This window comes from Heptranchias perlo, chromosome 41 (genome assembly GCF_035084215.1).
Source record: "Heptranchias perlo isolate sHepPer1 chromosome 41, sHepPer1.hap1, whole genome shotgun sequence".
Taxonomy (NCBI): Eukaryota; Metazoa; Chordata; class Chondrichthyes; order Hexanchiformes; family Hexanchidae; genus Heptranchias; species Heptranchias perlo.
In genome coordinates this window covers 13,320,850-13,337,855 of record NC_090365.1, presented here as the reverse complement: position 1 = coordinate 13,337,855, position 17,006 = coordinate 13,320,850, and the positions used below count along the sequence as shown (strand labels likewise).

At 45.3% G+C, this 17,006-nt stretch overlaps 1 protein-coding gene across 2 annotated transcripts in view; it reads right to left on the bottom strand.

The window, feature by feature from the left end:
• The window catches only part of LOC137306070 (synaptosomal-associated protein 25-like), a 271,559-nt gene that overhangs the window by 69,636 nt on the left and 184,917 nt on the right, over window positions 1-17,006 (bottom strand). For both annotated transcript variants that reach the window (XM_067975133.1, XM_067975134.1), the window contains exon 2: window positions 2,112-2,268. In XM_067975133.1, coding sequence (XP_067831234.1) covers window positions 2,112-2,183 — 72 coding nt within the window. In that variant the 5' untranslated portion in view covers window positions 2,184-2,268. The remainder of the gene's footprint in view (window positions 1-2,111; window positions 2,269-17,006) is intronic.

Here is a 17,006-nt window from a genome sequence, read left to right as displayed (position 1 = left end):
AAATCCCACTGCCGGATCGCCCGGTCCCAGATCGCCCGGTCCCACCGCCGGATCATTCCTCGATCAGGCTCACTGATGGCTGGAACAATCCCAATATCACCTCCCTGATCAGGGAGGGGGTTTGCCAGATGGCTGCAGGAAATCAACTTCTTTCTCTCCACTGAGTGTGAGACAAGTCTTTTGGGCTTTTGCTTTTATACTTCTCAACCTTCTTTCCTCGTTTACAGCCAGCCTCTGCTCATCCTGTTACCAACAGAACACACTAACTAATTCACCTTTCAGTCACTCCATTTTAACCCAACGTTTGTGCCACTTTTGTACTTTGAAGGCGCCCAAACACTAAACAGGTTTTATTTTAGTTCTGACATAATTAAATTCCAGTCTCAATGTCCCACTCATTGCTACTGCTTCACTGTTCCTCTACAGGTCAATAGATAGAGCTGAAGACATAGAACACAATGATATTGGTCAAGACAGTTTTGAGCTGTGGGCCCATGCCGAGGTGACCTGTGGTGTTAACTGCTTCCTTTAACAGTTGTTATTTGAACATAGGAACAGGAATAGGCCATTCAGCCCTTCGAGCCTGTTCCGCCATTCAATTAGATCATGGTTGATCTGTATCTTAACTCCATCTACACGTCTTGGTTCCGTAACCCTTAATACTCCTGCCTAACAAAAATCTATCAATCTCAGTTTTGAAATTTTCAATTGACCCCCAGCCTCAACATGTTTTCGGGGGAGAGAGTTCCAGATTTCCACTCCCCTTTGTGTGAAGAAGTGCTTCCTGACATCACCCTTGAGCGGCCTGGCTCTAATTTTAAGGTTCTGCCCCCTTGTTCTGGATTCTCCCATCAGAGGAAATAGTTTCTCTCTATCTACCCTATCAATTCTTTTAATCATTCTAAACACCTCAATTAGATCACCCCTTAATCTATATATTCGAGGGAATACAAGCCTACTCTATGCAACCTGTTCTCATAATTTAACCCTTTTAAGCCCCGGTACCATATCTGCGCTGCATCCCCTCCAAGGCCAATATCTCCTTCCTGAGGAAGACAGTGTGCCCTCATGTATCATTTCAACCGTGTGTGACTGTAATGGAGTCGGAATGTTTCAAAAGGTCAATATTGAGCCAAAATAGTGAGGTAATCCTGCCACTTTATAAATCATTAGATTACTGTGTACAGTTCCGGTACAAAAAGGATATTGCAGCTATTGAAAGGATACAGAAGGGGGCAACCAGAATGATTGTGGGGAATGGAGGGATTGGATTATGAGCAGCGATTATGCAAATTGGGCATGTTCTCACTGGAAAAGAGAAGGTTGAGAGGTGATGTGATTGCTGTTTTTAGGATTCTAAAGGAACTAGGTAGCGTCGACCATGACCAGCTGTTTCACCCTGTCCAGAACAGTAGAACCAGAGGACACGGCCTGTGCTTGAAGGGGGTCAATTCAAAACTAATCTGCGGAAACAATGAGGGCAGTTTTAACCTAACCCGCCCGTCGGGAAACTATTGGGATCGTATGCAATGCTGGTTTTACTCCCCGCCTGATTTTACTCTCTGCCGAAGGGAGGACTATCGGGAGGGGGGGTAAATCTGGCGTTCCACCAAATCCTGTGGGAGTCCCGCCCAGCGAGTTAGGTTAAAATTACCCCCAATATTTCAGTGTGTGATTGATCAATCTGTGGAACAGGCTCCCTGGGGAGAAGGTGGAAGCAATTAGTACTGATTCATTCAAATGCAAATTAGATTCCTTTCAGAAAATAATATTTTGGGATACAGTGTATGAGTAATTTAAGACATGACATGTGGTAAGTGTAGGAGGCTTGGGAGGAACAGGTGACTTTGGACCTATGGTTCCCAAAGCTCTCCCCCACCGGGGGTTTTGCTCATGTCATGTCTGGGTCCGTTGTAGACTAACTAATCATAGCAATCAATCTCTATTAGTCAACATCTCCATTATCGTTGGGTATTGTCCAGTATCATGGGTGGTAGAAGGTGAACTAGATGGACCTTGGACTTTTTATCGTCTGGCAATTCCTATGGTCCTCTGCACTGGTAGAAAGCCCTTACAAAGAAACGTCCTCTTGTCTTGGATTTGTCACTCACCTCATCCGTGATCTGGTCAGCACATCGCTGCATCTCCTCCAGCTCCGACCTCATATCCACGTCACCATCCATGATTCCCCCTGTGGTTTATCGCGACTGCACAGCACGACACGTAGAAGCACCTGTGGTTGCACAAGGTGCAGTGGCCTCCAAGAGTCTGAAAGTCAGAAATTAAACTGCTTTAGAATACTTATCGGTGTCAGCTGTGACTCAGTGCACTCTCACTTCTGAGTCAGTTCAAGTTCCACTCCAGAGCCTTGAGCACATAATCTGGGCTGACAACCCAGTGCAGTACTGAGGGAGTGCTGCACTGTCGGAGGTGCCGTCTTTCAGATGAAATGTTAAACCAAGATCCTGTCTGCCCTCTCAGGTGGACGTAAAAGATCTCCCCAGATCCCACAACCAGCATCACTAAAACAGTCATTATCACACTGCTGTTTGTGGGATCTTGCTGTGCACAAATTGGCTGCTGCGTTTCCTTCATCACAACAGTGACTACACTTCATTGCTGTAAAGCGCTTTGGCACATTCTGAGGTTGTGAAAGGCGCTATATAAATGCAAGTCTTTCTTTTGATCATATTTTCAATAGGCAGCCAGTGCTCCGGAAGAAGCACGGAACAAAACTTCACGCAGGAAGGGTTAGAGATTCCTCGGTTTTTCCCCGCAGGCAGCATTCATCATGAGCACAACTCCCCGCGGAATCACTGAATATCAGAATCACTCCTTAATTTTACACAAATATATTAAAACTCTTATGTTGATACACACGTCTGATGAATACATAAAACTTTATTTTATGTTGTCAAGTTTTTGAAACGCTTTAGTGTCAATTTTTCCCCATTTATAAATTTTTATGTCAACATTTATTGGGAGAGATATAAAGAACCAACATTCCTCCGTCAAACAACATCATCAAATATAAATTAACTATTATTTGGTGTTTGCAGGACCTTGCTGTGAGCATTCATCGACATAACAACAGTGAACGCAGTTCTAAAGTAATCTATTGGCTATGGAGTGCTTTGGGACAAAGCAGGATGTGAGAGGCATTATATAAATGAAAGTTCTGTCTTCCTTTAGGTGCCTTAAACTGTAAATACAGAAACCCCTTACTCAACAGAGATCGAGTTCTCTCATTGAACAGCAGTGTTCGTATCAGATTGGACAAAGTATTTCTGGCTGCTCTTGACTGTCTCACGAGTGTAGCCATTTTGTTTCTTAGAATAAAGAAGGTGGCTCCAGAGTCAATGGCGGAGGTTCCTAAAGGAACAGGGTTAGGGTCACCGCCCATCTAGTTTGGACTGGGACAGTCCAGTTTTTGTGTGGCCTTCCAGAAATTTCTAGAATGGGAAAGGAACACCCAAAATGGTCGCTTATTTTTAAATAAGAGACCATTTTTGTACTCCTGTGTATTCCGATGTTTGGTGTTGGCACTTTGTAATGCGGTTGCATCAGTAGCAAAGCAAATCTTTGAACTCAAACCACAACCCACCCCCTGCCCATTTTTTGCCTTCTATTTGGTTTTTGACTTAGCATAAAGCATCAACCCTAAATTGGGCCTTGTAGCCTTTTCTCATTCAATGCTTTCTTGTGTGCATTCTCACCTTAAAACTCTGTGAAAACCAAGGGATACGGGGAACTGAGCAGCCACAGTGTGACTCATGTTTTTATAAAGCTGTTTACACAAACTCTTCAAATAGACGATTCAAGCCATAAATGCAGGAAAAGCACAGCAGGTCCATTCACATGTGAAAGAGCAAGAGTGGTGAACACCTTTTAATGAAGGGCTTACCCGTAATGTTAGCCTGGCTTTCTCCGACAGACCTGATGTGTATTTCCAGTATTTTCTGAGGATTGGGGGCATTTCCCCCCTCCGCCCACCCTTGTTTTCTCCTCTCCTGAAGGCACTCACTCATGTTGGGGTTCAGTTTCACGGGCAGTAGGCAGCCTCACTGAACCTGACTTAGGGTTGCCAACTCTGGCTGGGTGTATTCCTGGAGGTTTCATCACATGACCTCGTGCCTCGAACCGCCCCGCCCCCACAATCCCGCCAATGGTCCAACCTCCAGGTGCAATACCTTCCCACGGCCAATCGGAAAGGGAACAAACTCTTTGTTAAACCAATTGGATTCATTTTGACTGCCAGCCAAACAGCCTTTTCTCCCCCCATCTCCAATATTTTTATAACCAATGAATGAAAGTGTTCAAAACAAACAAAAAAACCCCACAATTTTGTTTAGTGCCCCGATGATCTTTCTCCCCGGGTGTTGCTCACAGCAGTGTCCTGGAGATTAATCTTCAATTCCTGGAGACTCCAGGACAATCCTGGAGGGTTGGCAACCCCTAACCTCACCCCTGGGCCACTCCAAGTGAGTGAGCCTAGATAATCAGTGATGACAGCCTAGTTCACCATTCAGGACAACACAGCGGAAGTCGATCTCTTCCTCACAGATAGCGAGCGATGGGGAGTAGAAATCCGGGATGATTTTCCCCTTCCCAAGTCAGGAACATTGGAGCTGATTGTAGTGCCTCCATCGATATCTCAGTTGCGATCAGCTAACTCACTGCAGACCAGAGGTCTAACCTGAGATTACCAGGGCAATACATTTAGCTGCAGAATCACTTATGTTTCCTTTAACATAATTCAGAGAAAACCACCAGCTAATCACAGCTCCCTTTATTTCTACAATTCCGAATAAGTGTTTGTAAAAAGTACAGACGATTCATTTTGAGGCTGTTTGCTGCAGCCACCTTGACCCTGCTCTCTAGAACTCCCTTAACCCCTGTGCCTTGCGACTTCTCTCTTAACTGTGGCTCAGTGGGCAGCTCTCTCACCTCTGAGTCAGATGGTTGTGGGTTCAAATCCCACTCCATGAGACTTGAGCACAAAATCTAGGCTGATACTCCAGGACAGCACTGAGGGAGTGCTGCACTGTTAGAGGTGCCGTCTTTCAGATAAGATGCTAAACTGAGGCCCTGTCTGCCCTTTCAGGTAGATGTAAAAGATCCCATGGCAATATTTCAAAGTAGAGCAGCGGAGTTCACTTCAGTGTCCTGGTCAATAGTTATCTCTCAACCAACATCACTAAAATAGCTGGTCACTATCACATTGGTGCTTGTGGGATCTTGCTGTGTGCAAATTGGTTGCCGTGTTTCCTACATTACAACAGTGATTATACTTCATTGGCTATAAAGTGCTTTGGGAATGTCCTGGGGTTGTAAAGGTGCTATATAAATTCAAGTCTTTCTTTCCTACTCAGAACCTGCTTCTCCTTCATAAAGCTCCTGGGGACTTTTGGTACATTAAAGGCACAGTCTGAATTGTGGATGTTCGGGGGGGGAAATCGAAGGGTTAAAAATCGAAAGCAGAACTCCGCTGTGTGACGTGTGCACAACAAGCAGTGAGTGTAAGGAATAAATGATTCCTCCCTCGACACACATCCGCCTGCAGCTGAAGGACAGGAGGGTGTGAGATGGGGCAATCAATCATTTAAACAGCCCGGTGCTAATAAACACCACCTCCCAGCCACTAGCAGATAAGACCATTTCTCAATAGAGTCTGGAGCAGAAAGGCGAAGATGGAATTTTGTTTTATGGCCGTCATTTCAACAAAGTAACCAGCAATGGATTGATCTTGTGCCAAATCTCCCGCACCAGGGGCTGGTAATGTGTCACTTTTGGGTGCTCATCAAGTTGAGGGATGTTAGTGCTGGTGAACAGAGAGATTTCTACTTCAGTTCGGCTCCGATTTTAAAGGTGGGGGTGGATACGGTGTGCGAGAGCCGAAGGATGCGGTGGACTCGGGGAGTCCAGGGACCTGGAGCTTAACAACCGGGCCTTATTTACATAAACGGCAAAATCTGTTCACCGCAGCCAATCAGAAGCTTACGCCACCCATCACCCCTGTGCTCACTGACCTACATTGGCTCCCGGTCCACCAATGCCTCGATTTTAAAATTGTCATCCTCGTGTTCAAATCCCTCCATGGCCTCGCCCCCTCCCTATCTCTGTAACCTCCTCCAGCCCTACGACCCTCTGGGAGCTCTGCTTTCCTCTAACTCTGGCCTCTTGTCCGTCCCCACTCCCTTAGCAGCCGTGCCTTCAGCCGTCTAGCCCGTAAGCTCTGCAATTCCCTCCCAGGCCTCTCCGCCTCTCTCTCCTCCTTTAAAATGCTGCTTAGAACCCACCTCTTTGACCAAGCATTTGGTCACCTGTCCTAATATCTCCTAACGTGGCTCGGTGTCAATTTCTTGTCTGATTACGCTCCTTGGGACGTTTTATGACATTAAAAAGGCGTTATATAAATGCAAGTTGTTGTTGCAGTTACATCATAAACACTCCACGTTGAACCTTGTTTAGTTGGGATCACGGGATACTGATGTCCTGTGATGTCTCACTGCCTTACGTTGCTGAGACCAGCTCCTTTATCCCAGCAGCAGAATCGTAGACCCACTTGTCCATGGGCCTACACAGACATCCATCCCCCAAGTAAATAAGTACCTAGGTGGTGGACATATTGTAAATTCTACATCACCCGTGGCTGAGAAAGCTCCAGCAGACAAACAATGATAGACAGCAAAAGACCCTCTGGTCCATCCAGCCTGTCGCACACAATTGCGGTGCCCCGTGCATCACAATATATACACTCCCCACCCCACCCGAAAGCCAGGTGATCTCCTGGGAGAGGCAATAAACCAGATTTTTAAAAAAACCCAGGCCAACCTAGGGGGAGAAAAGCCCGGGAAATTCCACCCCATCTCCCTTAAGCGGAAGTGTGAAAGGTATCTCCAGGAGGAAATTCATGCACAGTCTCATAAAACTGGAGCCACTCTGCATTCGATCCCGTTTATTGAAGCTAGCACTGAGTCCCCTGGTCTGATTTAATCAGCTCTCAGTTACCTCAGGCACATGGGAGACATCATTAGGAACTGCAATATTTGCACCTCAACCCATCCAATTACCTGCTCTGTCACCAAATGTAACATCGAAATACTCTGAGCCTGTCAAAAATATTAAATCAGATTATCTTGCGAGGCAGTTTTTAAAGTGCCGCTGACAGCACTCGCTGTGTTTAATCTCCAGATCTGTGGTGTGCACAATTCCGTTGAGAGTTCAGCCTTCATCAACAGAATTTGAGGGAAAGGAATTGTCGCATTGGAAATCACTATCCTTGGATGAGGCGTGCGTTTAAAATGATACAAGGATTTGATAGTTTCTCTCGATCGGCCCCATTTCCTCCAGAACAAGGGGGCAGAACCTTAAAATTAGGTCATTCAGGAGCGAAATCAAGTCGTATTTATTCACAGGGGAGTGGAAATCTGGAACTCTCTTCCCCCAAAAAGCTGTCGAGGCTGGGGGTCAATTGAAAATGTCAAAACTGAGACTGATGGATTTTTGTTGGGTAAGGGTATTAAGGGATAGGGAACCAAGGCGGGTAAATGGAGTTAAGATACAGATCAGCCATGATCTAATTGAATGGCGGAACAGGCTTGAGGGGCTGAATGGCCTCCTCCTGTTCCTAAGTGTTCATCAGGGGTTGGAATGTACATTGCACCTAAAATTGAAGGTTATGGTCCCTGATGGGTCAGTTGGTAAATGCATTTGTTACAGACCTGAAGGGCCTGAAGAAATGAGGAAGCAGGGAATAGGGTGATATGGGGGCAGATTGGGACAAGGTCATTATAGTGGGAGGAGGCTCGTGTGGAGTATAAACACTGGCATAGATCAGTTGGGCCGAATGGCCTGTTTCTGGGCTGTAGATTCTGTGTAATTCTATTCAGACACACAGATGGTAACGTTTTTTGAACTGTTTGCAAGTGGCGCATTGAATGTGAACTTTCAAGCATAAAAGGTTGAACTCAATCATTTTATGTAACTAAGTAGTAAATCACATTCTAAATGCCTGGCTTTCTTTCTTTATACTTTTTTTTAAAAGTATGCCACAGAAATTTTCACGTGCGATAGTGTGAAACCTGGATATAAAGAGAGAGAGAGAGAAATGGTGATCATATCACCATCATAGTGAGTGGCAGCTCTATTAATGGGGCAAATATTCAGCCAGGTCATTTCAGGGCGTTAAACAAAATAAGACATTTCCAGTTTTGCTGTGTGTATAAAACAACTTTCCAATCGTAGCAATTCCGATGCAGGACTCCTGGTGCCTGCAATGCTGTACCATCGATGACTCCATCAAAGGGGCTGTGAGTCTCTGAGCCATCCTGACCAGGAAGATCCCGTGATCAGGCACTGGTCTCTGCCGAGATAGCTGATCAGAGTCAGGGCAGAGCTAGGGATGCTTTTGACACTGTCTACTGCCTTCTAGTGGTTGTGCCCAGTTGTGGATATCGATTAAGCATAAGATCGGGCTGGATTGTGAAGCCTTCCATGGTTGGAAGCCTGTCAGTGCTCACTGTTTAGACTCACATGGTTGCCTGGGAGAGGTGCCAAACGCTGGCAGGTACCAGAGGGTTGCAGATGGCCCTAGAACCGTCAGCCGTGGCTCAGTGGTAGCACCCTCACCTCTGAGTCAGAAGGTTGTGGGTTCAAGTCCCACTCCAGAGACTTGAGCACAAAATCTAGGCTGACACTCCAATAAAGTACTGAGGGAGTGCGGCACTGTCGGAGGTGCTGACTTTCAGATGAAACATTAAACAGAGGTTCCATCTGCCCTCTCAGGTGGACGTAAAAGATACTAAGGCACTATTTTGAAGAAAAGCAGGGGAGTTCTCCCTGGTGTCCTGGCCAATATTTATCCCTCAACCATTATCACAAAAAGCAGATTATCTTGTCATTATCTCATTGCTGTTTGTAGGACCTTGCTGTGTGCAAATTGGTTGCCTTGTTTCCCACATTACAACAGTGACTACACTTCAAAAAGTATTTCATTGGCTGTAAAGCACTTTGAGACATCCTGAAGTTGTGAAAGGCGCTATATAAATGCAAGTTCTTTCTTTTTACTGACCTGCACCATGGAGGCAGCCACATCCCTGCTGGAACATAGGAACAGGAGGAGGCCATTCAGCCCCTCAACTCTGTTCCGCCATTTAATTAGATCATGGCCGATCTGTACTATTTTGTTGCTACAAAAGAAGTTTGGAGCACTGGAGCCTCCAACGATATCGAGCAAGTCCTCAAAAGGCTCCCTGCACCGCTTGAGGTAAATGTTATTGAGGAGCAACGATAACAACAACTTGCATTTATAACGTAACAAAACGTCCCGAGGCTCTTCACAGGAGCGTAATCAGATAAAATTTGACACCGAGCCACAAAAAGAGATATTAGGACAGGTAAAGAGGTAGGTTTTAAGGAGTGTCTTAAAGGAGGAGAGAGAGGAAGAAAGGCTGAGAGGTCTCGGGAGGGAATTCCAGAGCTTAGGACCTAGGCGGCTGAAGGCACGGCCGCCAATGGTGGGTCGATAAAAATCGTGGATGAACAAGAAGCCAGAATTGGAGGAGCGCAGAGATCTGGGAAGGTTGTAGGGCTGGAGGAGGTTACAGAGAGAGGGAGGGGCGAGGCCATGGAGAGATTTAAAAACAAGGATGGGAATTTTAAATTTGAGGCATTGCCGGACCATGGAGCCGATGCAGGTCAGCGAGCGCAGGGGTGATGGGTGAACAGGACTTGGTGAGAGTCAGGATATGGGCAGCAGAGTTTTGGATGAGCTCAAGTTTATGGAGGGTGGCAGATGGGAGGCCGGCCAGGAGAGCATTGGAGTAGTCAAGTCTGGAGGTAATAAACATAAATATCCATAAATAGCAGCGGACTCTACAGGCTGCCAACTTGCTCAGCTCAGCTGTGGAAGCGGATGTGGAACATCAACCTGCTCCCTCTAGTGACAGCTGAGCCCACAGTAGGGTCATTATCGGTTTGTTGCTGGTGTGGAATAAATCACTGGGAGGAACAAAGCCCTGGTCATTAAAAAGTAGTTAAACTACTGCAGTGGCTCTCTTTCAGAGATTGATGGAACTTGGCATCGATGAACTTGTGTCTTGGCTCTGATCCCTTATCATGGCAGAATGGTTGATGGCTCTAAGATTTTCAGAGGATGTCATAAAAAGTTGGCACAAATCCATTGCAAAATATTTCAACATACACCAAACGCAATGTCACTGATTATACTTAATCTCTGTGATAAAATCTGAGTGTGGGGGCTAGTTCACCATACTGAAACAGGTCCATTTCAAAATGTCCATGGAAGACCAATATAGGTTTTCAAAATGTCAATGCCCAAAAGATCTGTCTAAATTATAAATAACTTGCATTGTTTTCTAGTGCTCTTAGAGAGACATGGGCAATGTCCAGATCTGTTGAGCTTCATTTATTCGGAGTGAAATTCATTTATTTAAAGTCCTGAGTTAACTGATCTTAGCCAGTGTGTTTGGACGGGCACTGGAATTGCTCATAGGATCCCTGAACTAAGGAGGGGGGGAGGGAAAAAAAATCAGCCAAGGTTCCTGCTCCTGATCATCATCCAGTGACACTTGTTCAAACGTGCATGCAATATGGAGTTTGGGCGTGGACAGGATTGGGCTCAGTGACGACGTTCTCATGGTCAAAGAGCCTGCTGCTCACTGTTGCATCTCTCACATGAAGACTGGTCCATTCAGGCGATGTACCAGAGGACTGTCAGCACACTAAGATGAGTCAAGTCCTTTGGCAGAGAAAGAGGGAGAATTGGGGACATAAGGGAAGTGCAACACATTTCAAGGTTTGTCACTCTGAAAAAGCAAACCCCACCCTGTGGAGAAAGAATTACTCTGATTACTGTGGAAAGAAAGGTTCTTTCCAAAAGTGCTTACTGTGTTACTACGCCTAGCGACCAGAGCAGTTATTCTCACCCCCACCACCCCCCTCCCCATTAGGTTTATAATCAATCTCACTCCTGTCGTTTCCCCGAGGTTGACAGCTCTGTGTAGCTGTGTGGGCTTCATGCCTGTTGAAAGCCAATTTAATTCACAGCTCTACCGACACGAGACGGTCTCACAATGTGCCATGTTCGCCTACATAACAACAGTGTCTACACTTCAAAAGCAATTCATCGGCTGAAGCCGTGTCATCAGGTTTTTCTGCGTTCGAGAGGATTTAATCTTAACTAGGCCAGGCGATGTCCCGATTCCTGTCATCACAGACACACGGAGTCTCAGGGCCACAGATAAAGTTTAAATCCCTGTTCCCGTTAATTTACATAAATCCCAGGTTGCTGATACTAACAGATCTTGGTGCCCCAATTCAAGCAGTAGCGTTAAGGACAGCCCTTTCCAACTTCCAGGCCCGAAAACATCAAAGAGGATGAACCAGTCAGTAAGAAATACAGCCCTGGGCTTTCCGCGTGTGCACGTGCAATCATACAACACAGAAGGAGGCCATTCGGCCCACCATGCTTGTGCTGGCTCTTTGAAAGAGCTATCCAATTTGTCCCACTCCCCTGCACTTTCCCCATAGCCCTGAAAAATTTCCTTTTCAAGTATTTATCCAATTCCCTTTTGAAAGTTACTATTGAACCTGCTTCCACCGCCCTTTCAAGCAGCGCATTCCAGATCATAACAAAATGAAAAAAATTTCTCCTCATCTCCCCTCCGGTTCTTTTGCCAATTATCTTAAATTTATGTCCTCTGGTTACTGACCCTCCTACCAGTATCTTGCGTTCAGCACATTGACTACAAAATCCTTGGCTCTGTTCAGTTATAAATCCTTCCATGCCTTACCCCACCCTGCCTGTGCAATCTTCATTAACCCTACATCCCAGCTTGCACCCTGTGCTCTTCTCAATCTGTGTCATTGTGCGTCCATCTCCACCTCTCTTTCTCCAATCCACCAACAGCAGCACAGCAGTTCGGGGTTGTCTCCCTAAACCCCTCTCCCTTGCCACATCTCTCCCTTCAAAAGCCTCCTCAACATCTATGTCCAGCCATACCTTCAGTCAACCTCGCTAACCCTTCTCCCAAACCTAGTATCCAGTGCCTTCATTGCAAAACACCATGGGACACTACATTAAAAGGTGCCACGTCAGTGCAAATTGTTGCTGTCAAATCGCTCCACACAGTTTCGGAGAGCAGTGACTTGTTGCGTAGGCAAACGCAGCAGCCAATCTGCTCCAGCAGCCTCCCACGAACAGCAACAAGGTGAAAAACAGTCTTTTTAGTGGTAATCGTTGAGGGAGGGAAGATGCCCAGATCGCAAGAGCTCCGTGCTCTCTCCGAGTAGTTCCACATGATCTTTAACGATCAGATGAATGGACAGAGGGGCCTTGGTTTAATGTGACAAGAGTATTAGTAGCAGAGACAGAAATAACTTGGAAGAAACATAAATTGGGACAGCAACACTGAAGAGCAATCCCTGGTCCCAATTAGTCCCAACTGTCCCAGGAGATGATGCATCCAATAATTTCACAGCCAACTGAATGGCTCTACATTGCTTCTGATCTTTATGGTTATGGTGTGACTGCAAATTAAATAATGTGACTTGCTTGCCCAGAGCACAGGCAGCAATAAATTTGGCATCCCTGCATATTTTTTGGCAGTGGACAGCAAGGATTTATCGCTGTGTTCAATTTACTCAAAAATAAAATTCCCTTCCTTTATTTGTGCCAATGTTTGCTCCTCTTACCTTCCCTGAGGGCATTCGCTGCTTCCAGGGGTACAATTCCTTAGGTGCCGAGAATCCTTTAGTACCTCGTCACAAATGGCCATTCTTTACGTGTGAGACTTAACAACAACAACTTGCATTTATATAGCGCCTTTAACGTGGTGAAACGTCCCCAAGGCGCTTCACAGGAGCGATTATCAAACAAAATTTGACACCGAGCTACATAAGGAGATATTAGCACAGGTGACCAAAAGTTTGGTCAAAGAGGTGGATTTTAAGGAGCGTCTTAAAGGAGGGGAGAGAGAGGCAGAGAGGTTTAGGGAGGGAATTCCAGAGCTTAGGGCCTAGGCAGCTGAAGGCACGGCCGCCAATGATGGAGCGATTAAAATCGGGGATGCGAAATAGGCAAGAATTGGAGGAACGCAGAGATCTCAGAGGGTTGTATGATTGGAGGAGGTTACAGAGATAGGGTGGGGCGAGGCCATGGGTGGATTTGAAAACAAGGATGAGAATTTTAAAATCGAGGAGCAGCGGCATAGAGCAAGGGGGCTGATCGCAGCCAACCCCAATTCTATCTTCACCCAATGACCACGCACATCTACTTCAGACAGGAAGTCACGTTGGATTGCAGCCAAGAGCATGAACACTAGTCAATTTTCCACTTGCTAATCCAGGGATGCTGAGGCTATTTATAGCATCATTACCAGCAGCCCAGCTGAGACCAGCTAACTCAATACAAGCCAGGGATTGAACCTGGTACTTCCCAGGGCTGTATGGCTGACTGCTTTGACCATCTGAACCCAACAGAGGGGCGTGTTGTCAGTTTAAATGGGTGGAATTAGTCTCCATTTGTTCACATACTCTTTTTACTTTTCTCCTGAGATTGCGCTCTGATTCCTTGCTCTTTTAGTCAAAGAATTCTATAATTGACCATATTAGTCATGACGTGCTAAGAATTCTGGGTAAAGTGTCATCAAAGACAGATGCTTCCTGTGCAAAGGCAATTATCCAACCCGACATAACCTCCGGGTAATACACCACTTACAGAAACTGGCACTGGATACTAACAAATACACTGAGTGCCCAGCAAGAATCAGCACCTTCAGGAAAGAAGGGAGAAAATAGGAAAAACAAATAAATGGTGATTAAGAATCTGAACAGAGTAGCAGAACGTCAGTTACTCCCTTTAATGCGGTGTAATTACAGCAAATTGGTGGGGAGTTCTCAAGGGGCAATAAAATCCAATATGGTGGCATCCGCCATCTTTAATTATATCAGAATAAGAGTGCAATCAACTGACTTGCTTACTGACGTGCGTGCTAACAGGTTGAATTTAGGAACGTAGGAGTGGAGGAGGCCATTCAGCCCCTCGAGCCTGTTCCGCCATTCATTTAGATCATGGCTGATCTGTATCTTAACTCCATCTACCCGCCTTGGTTCTATATCCCTTAATACCCTTACCCAACAAAAATCGATCAATCTCAGTTTTGAAATTTTCAATTGACCCCCAGCCTCGACAGCTTTTTGGGGGAGAGAGTTCCAGATTTCCACTCCCCTTTGTGTGAAGAAGTGCTTCCTGACGTCACCCCTGAACGGCCTAGCTCTAATTTTAAGGTTATGCCCCCTTGTTCTGGACTCCCCCACCAGAGGAAATAGTTTCTTTCTATCTACCCTATCAAATCCTTTAATCATCTTTGACACTTCTTCTGAGATGTTTAAGATTTTTAGTTATCGAAGTCGTTGTATAAAATCTAATATTCTAGAGGCAGCCATTTTGAATATCATGGCAAAGCTGCAGTTTGAATGTGACCTTACGTTACCCTGAGAAATGTTTACATTTTGCATTTTGTGTCCCCTTTGATCAATGTGTTGATTCTGAGTTTGAGTGAAATTATCTTTTTTTTTGAAAAGTTATTTCATTCAATACTTAGAAAGAAAGAACTTGCATTTATATAGAGCCTATTATGTCCTCAGGGCATCCCAAAGCACTTCACAGCCATTAAATTACTTTTGAAGTGTAGTCACTGTTGTTATGTAGATAAATAAGGGATGCAGCAAACAGCAATGAATTAATGGACAATTCATCTGTTGGTTGAGAGATAACTGTTGACCAGGACATTGGGGAGAAGACCTCGTCTCTTTCTCGAACGGTACCATGGAATCTTTTATGTCCATCCAGCAAGGTGGACGAGGACTCCAATCAACTTGTCATCTGAAGGACGGCACCTCCAACAGTGCAGCACTCCTTCAGCACTGCACTGAAGCATCAGGATAGGTTACTTGCTCAAATCCGGTAAATGAAGCTTGAAGCTACAACATTTGGACTCAGGGAGGGGAGAGCGCTACAACTGAACCAAGCTAAGACTAACTACAGACAATCTACTCGATTTTACTGTTTGCCCATTTATACCGTACAATTATCTCTTAGCAATGCAGTTGTTTATCTTCCCTGTCCATGTCTATGGATATGTTTAGTACATAAAGGAGGAGGAGGGTTACAAGTTAATGCTCATTACATTTACTTTGTTCACTTCAGTCTTCTCCCACCTTCTTCCGAAGACGCTGATTCGTACTGGCATACCGTTCCACAGGAGGCAGGCATCTCTCACTATCTTGCCTAAGAGAACCTGGAAATTATGCGTCAGCAGGCTATTCTACCATGAGGGCCCCCCGTCAAAGCTGGACCTTGTCCTCACTCAATGTCCACACATGTCCACTCAGTGATGAGGAGGGGGAAATCTGGCTGAGTTTTCCCCTCCATAGTACAGGATCTTGAGGATTATACTACTCCTGCCTCCTGACTATAGCTAAGCTAAATAAGCATCGATCTTGGATCAAACCTGGAGCCATCCTGGTCTGCATGGCTCAGTTCCACACTGTGCGTAGACTAAGTGAGCCATTGGGGAGGTCTGTCTACAGACCTTGGAAAAGTCCCTTCATACTATCCCTATCCGGACACTCCGGGGAAATTCTCCTCACCACCAGGGCAGGAATCTGGCGGAGAGCGGACACACTCCCCACCCCCACAACCCCCCCCCCCAACCCGTTGTACAACCTGCCCAGTTTTCATCCCATTGATTTCAAGCTGTAAATAAGAATAATCAGAAAGATTCGCATTTATATAGTGCCGTTCATGACCTCAGGATGTCCCAAAGCGCTTTACAGCCAATGATACTTTTTGAAGTGTAGTTACTGTTGTAATGTAGGAAATGTGGCAGCAAATTTTGCACACAGCAAGATCCCACAAACAGCATTGAGATAATGACTCGATAATCTGTTTTTAGTGATGTTGGTTGAGGGATAAATATTGGGCAGGTCACTGGGGAGAACTCCCCTGCTCTTCCTCGAATAGTGGTTGTTGAATCTTTTATGTCCACCCAACAGAGTAGACGGGTCTCGGTTTAAGGTCTCATCCAAAAGACGGCACCTCTGGCAGTGTAGCAGTCCATCAGTACTGCGCTGGGAGTGTCAGCTTGGATTATGTGCTCAAATCTCTGAAATGGGACCCGAACCAACAACCTTCTGACGACTCCAGAGCATTGGTCACAGTTGAAAACTTAACAGTGAAGAGTTAAAATCCTGAATCTTTATACTTTAACTCAATCAAAATCAACATTTCTCCCTTCCCTCTGCACTCAATGGACTGTTCCATTGATGACGTCTTAAACTGAAAGTCCACTACAGTTTTGCATCATTCAACAGCTTATGGCGTCATCAAGTGGAATAGCTCACTTGATAAGAGGGGAGCAACTTAATTTTAATAATAACCTGTTAAGGGGCTGATCGTTGGAGACCCTTTGTTGGTCCAGTTTTATTGGTTTGATGTCATAGCAACAGCATTCAACATAACAGCCACACTGCTCTGAAACTAGCACCAGAACAGAAGTAATCATCTATTTTACTGTTGCCAATGCAATACACTCAATATTGACACTATATTTTATTGCAGGTTTATCATATTATAAATATTAAGAACTTCTACCTTAGTACAATATCAGGCACACATGCTCAGTCCTTTCCAGTGCTGAAAACCTCAGGTGTCTCATGTCCTGTATATCAATTTCAAACAACTAACTCCAATGAACATTATCTCCAGACCACCCAAACATCACTGAATTGTAAAGACAAAGCTGAATTTCGATCAAGCTGAAACTCAGCTGCCCCACGTCCTCTTATAGAGGGTCCGAACCTGGCTTCCTACCTTTTAAGACGGGGTACCTGCAGTTTTAACTGTTGGTACTTTTTTAATGATAAGCAGACGGGACCGTTTTTCCCTTTTTAAACAGAAAGCCAGATCAATGCAAAATAAA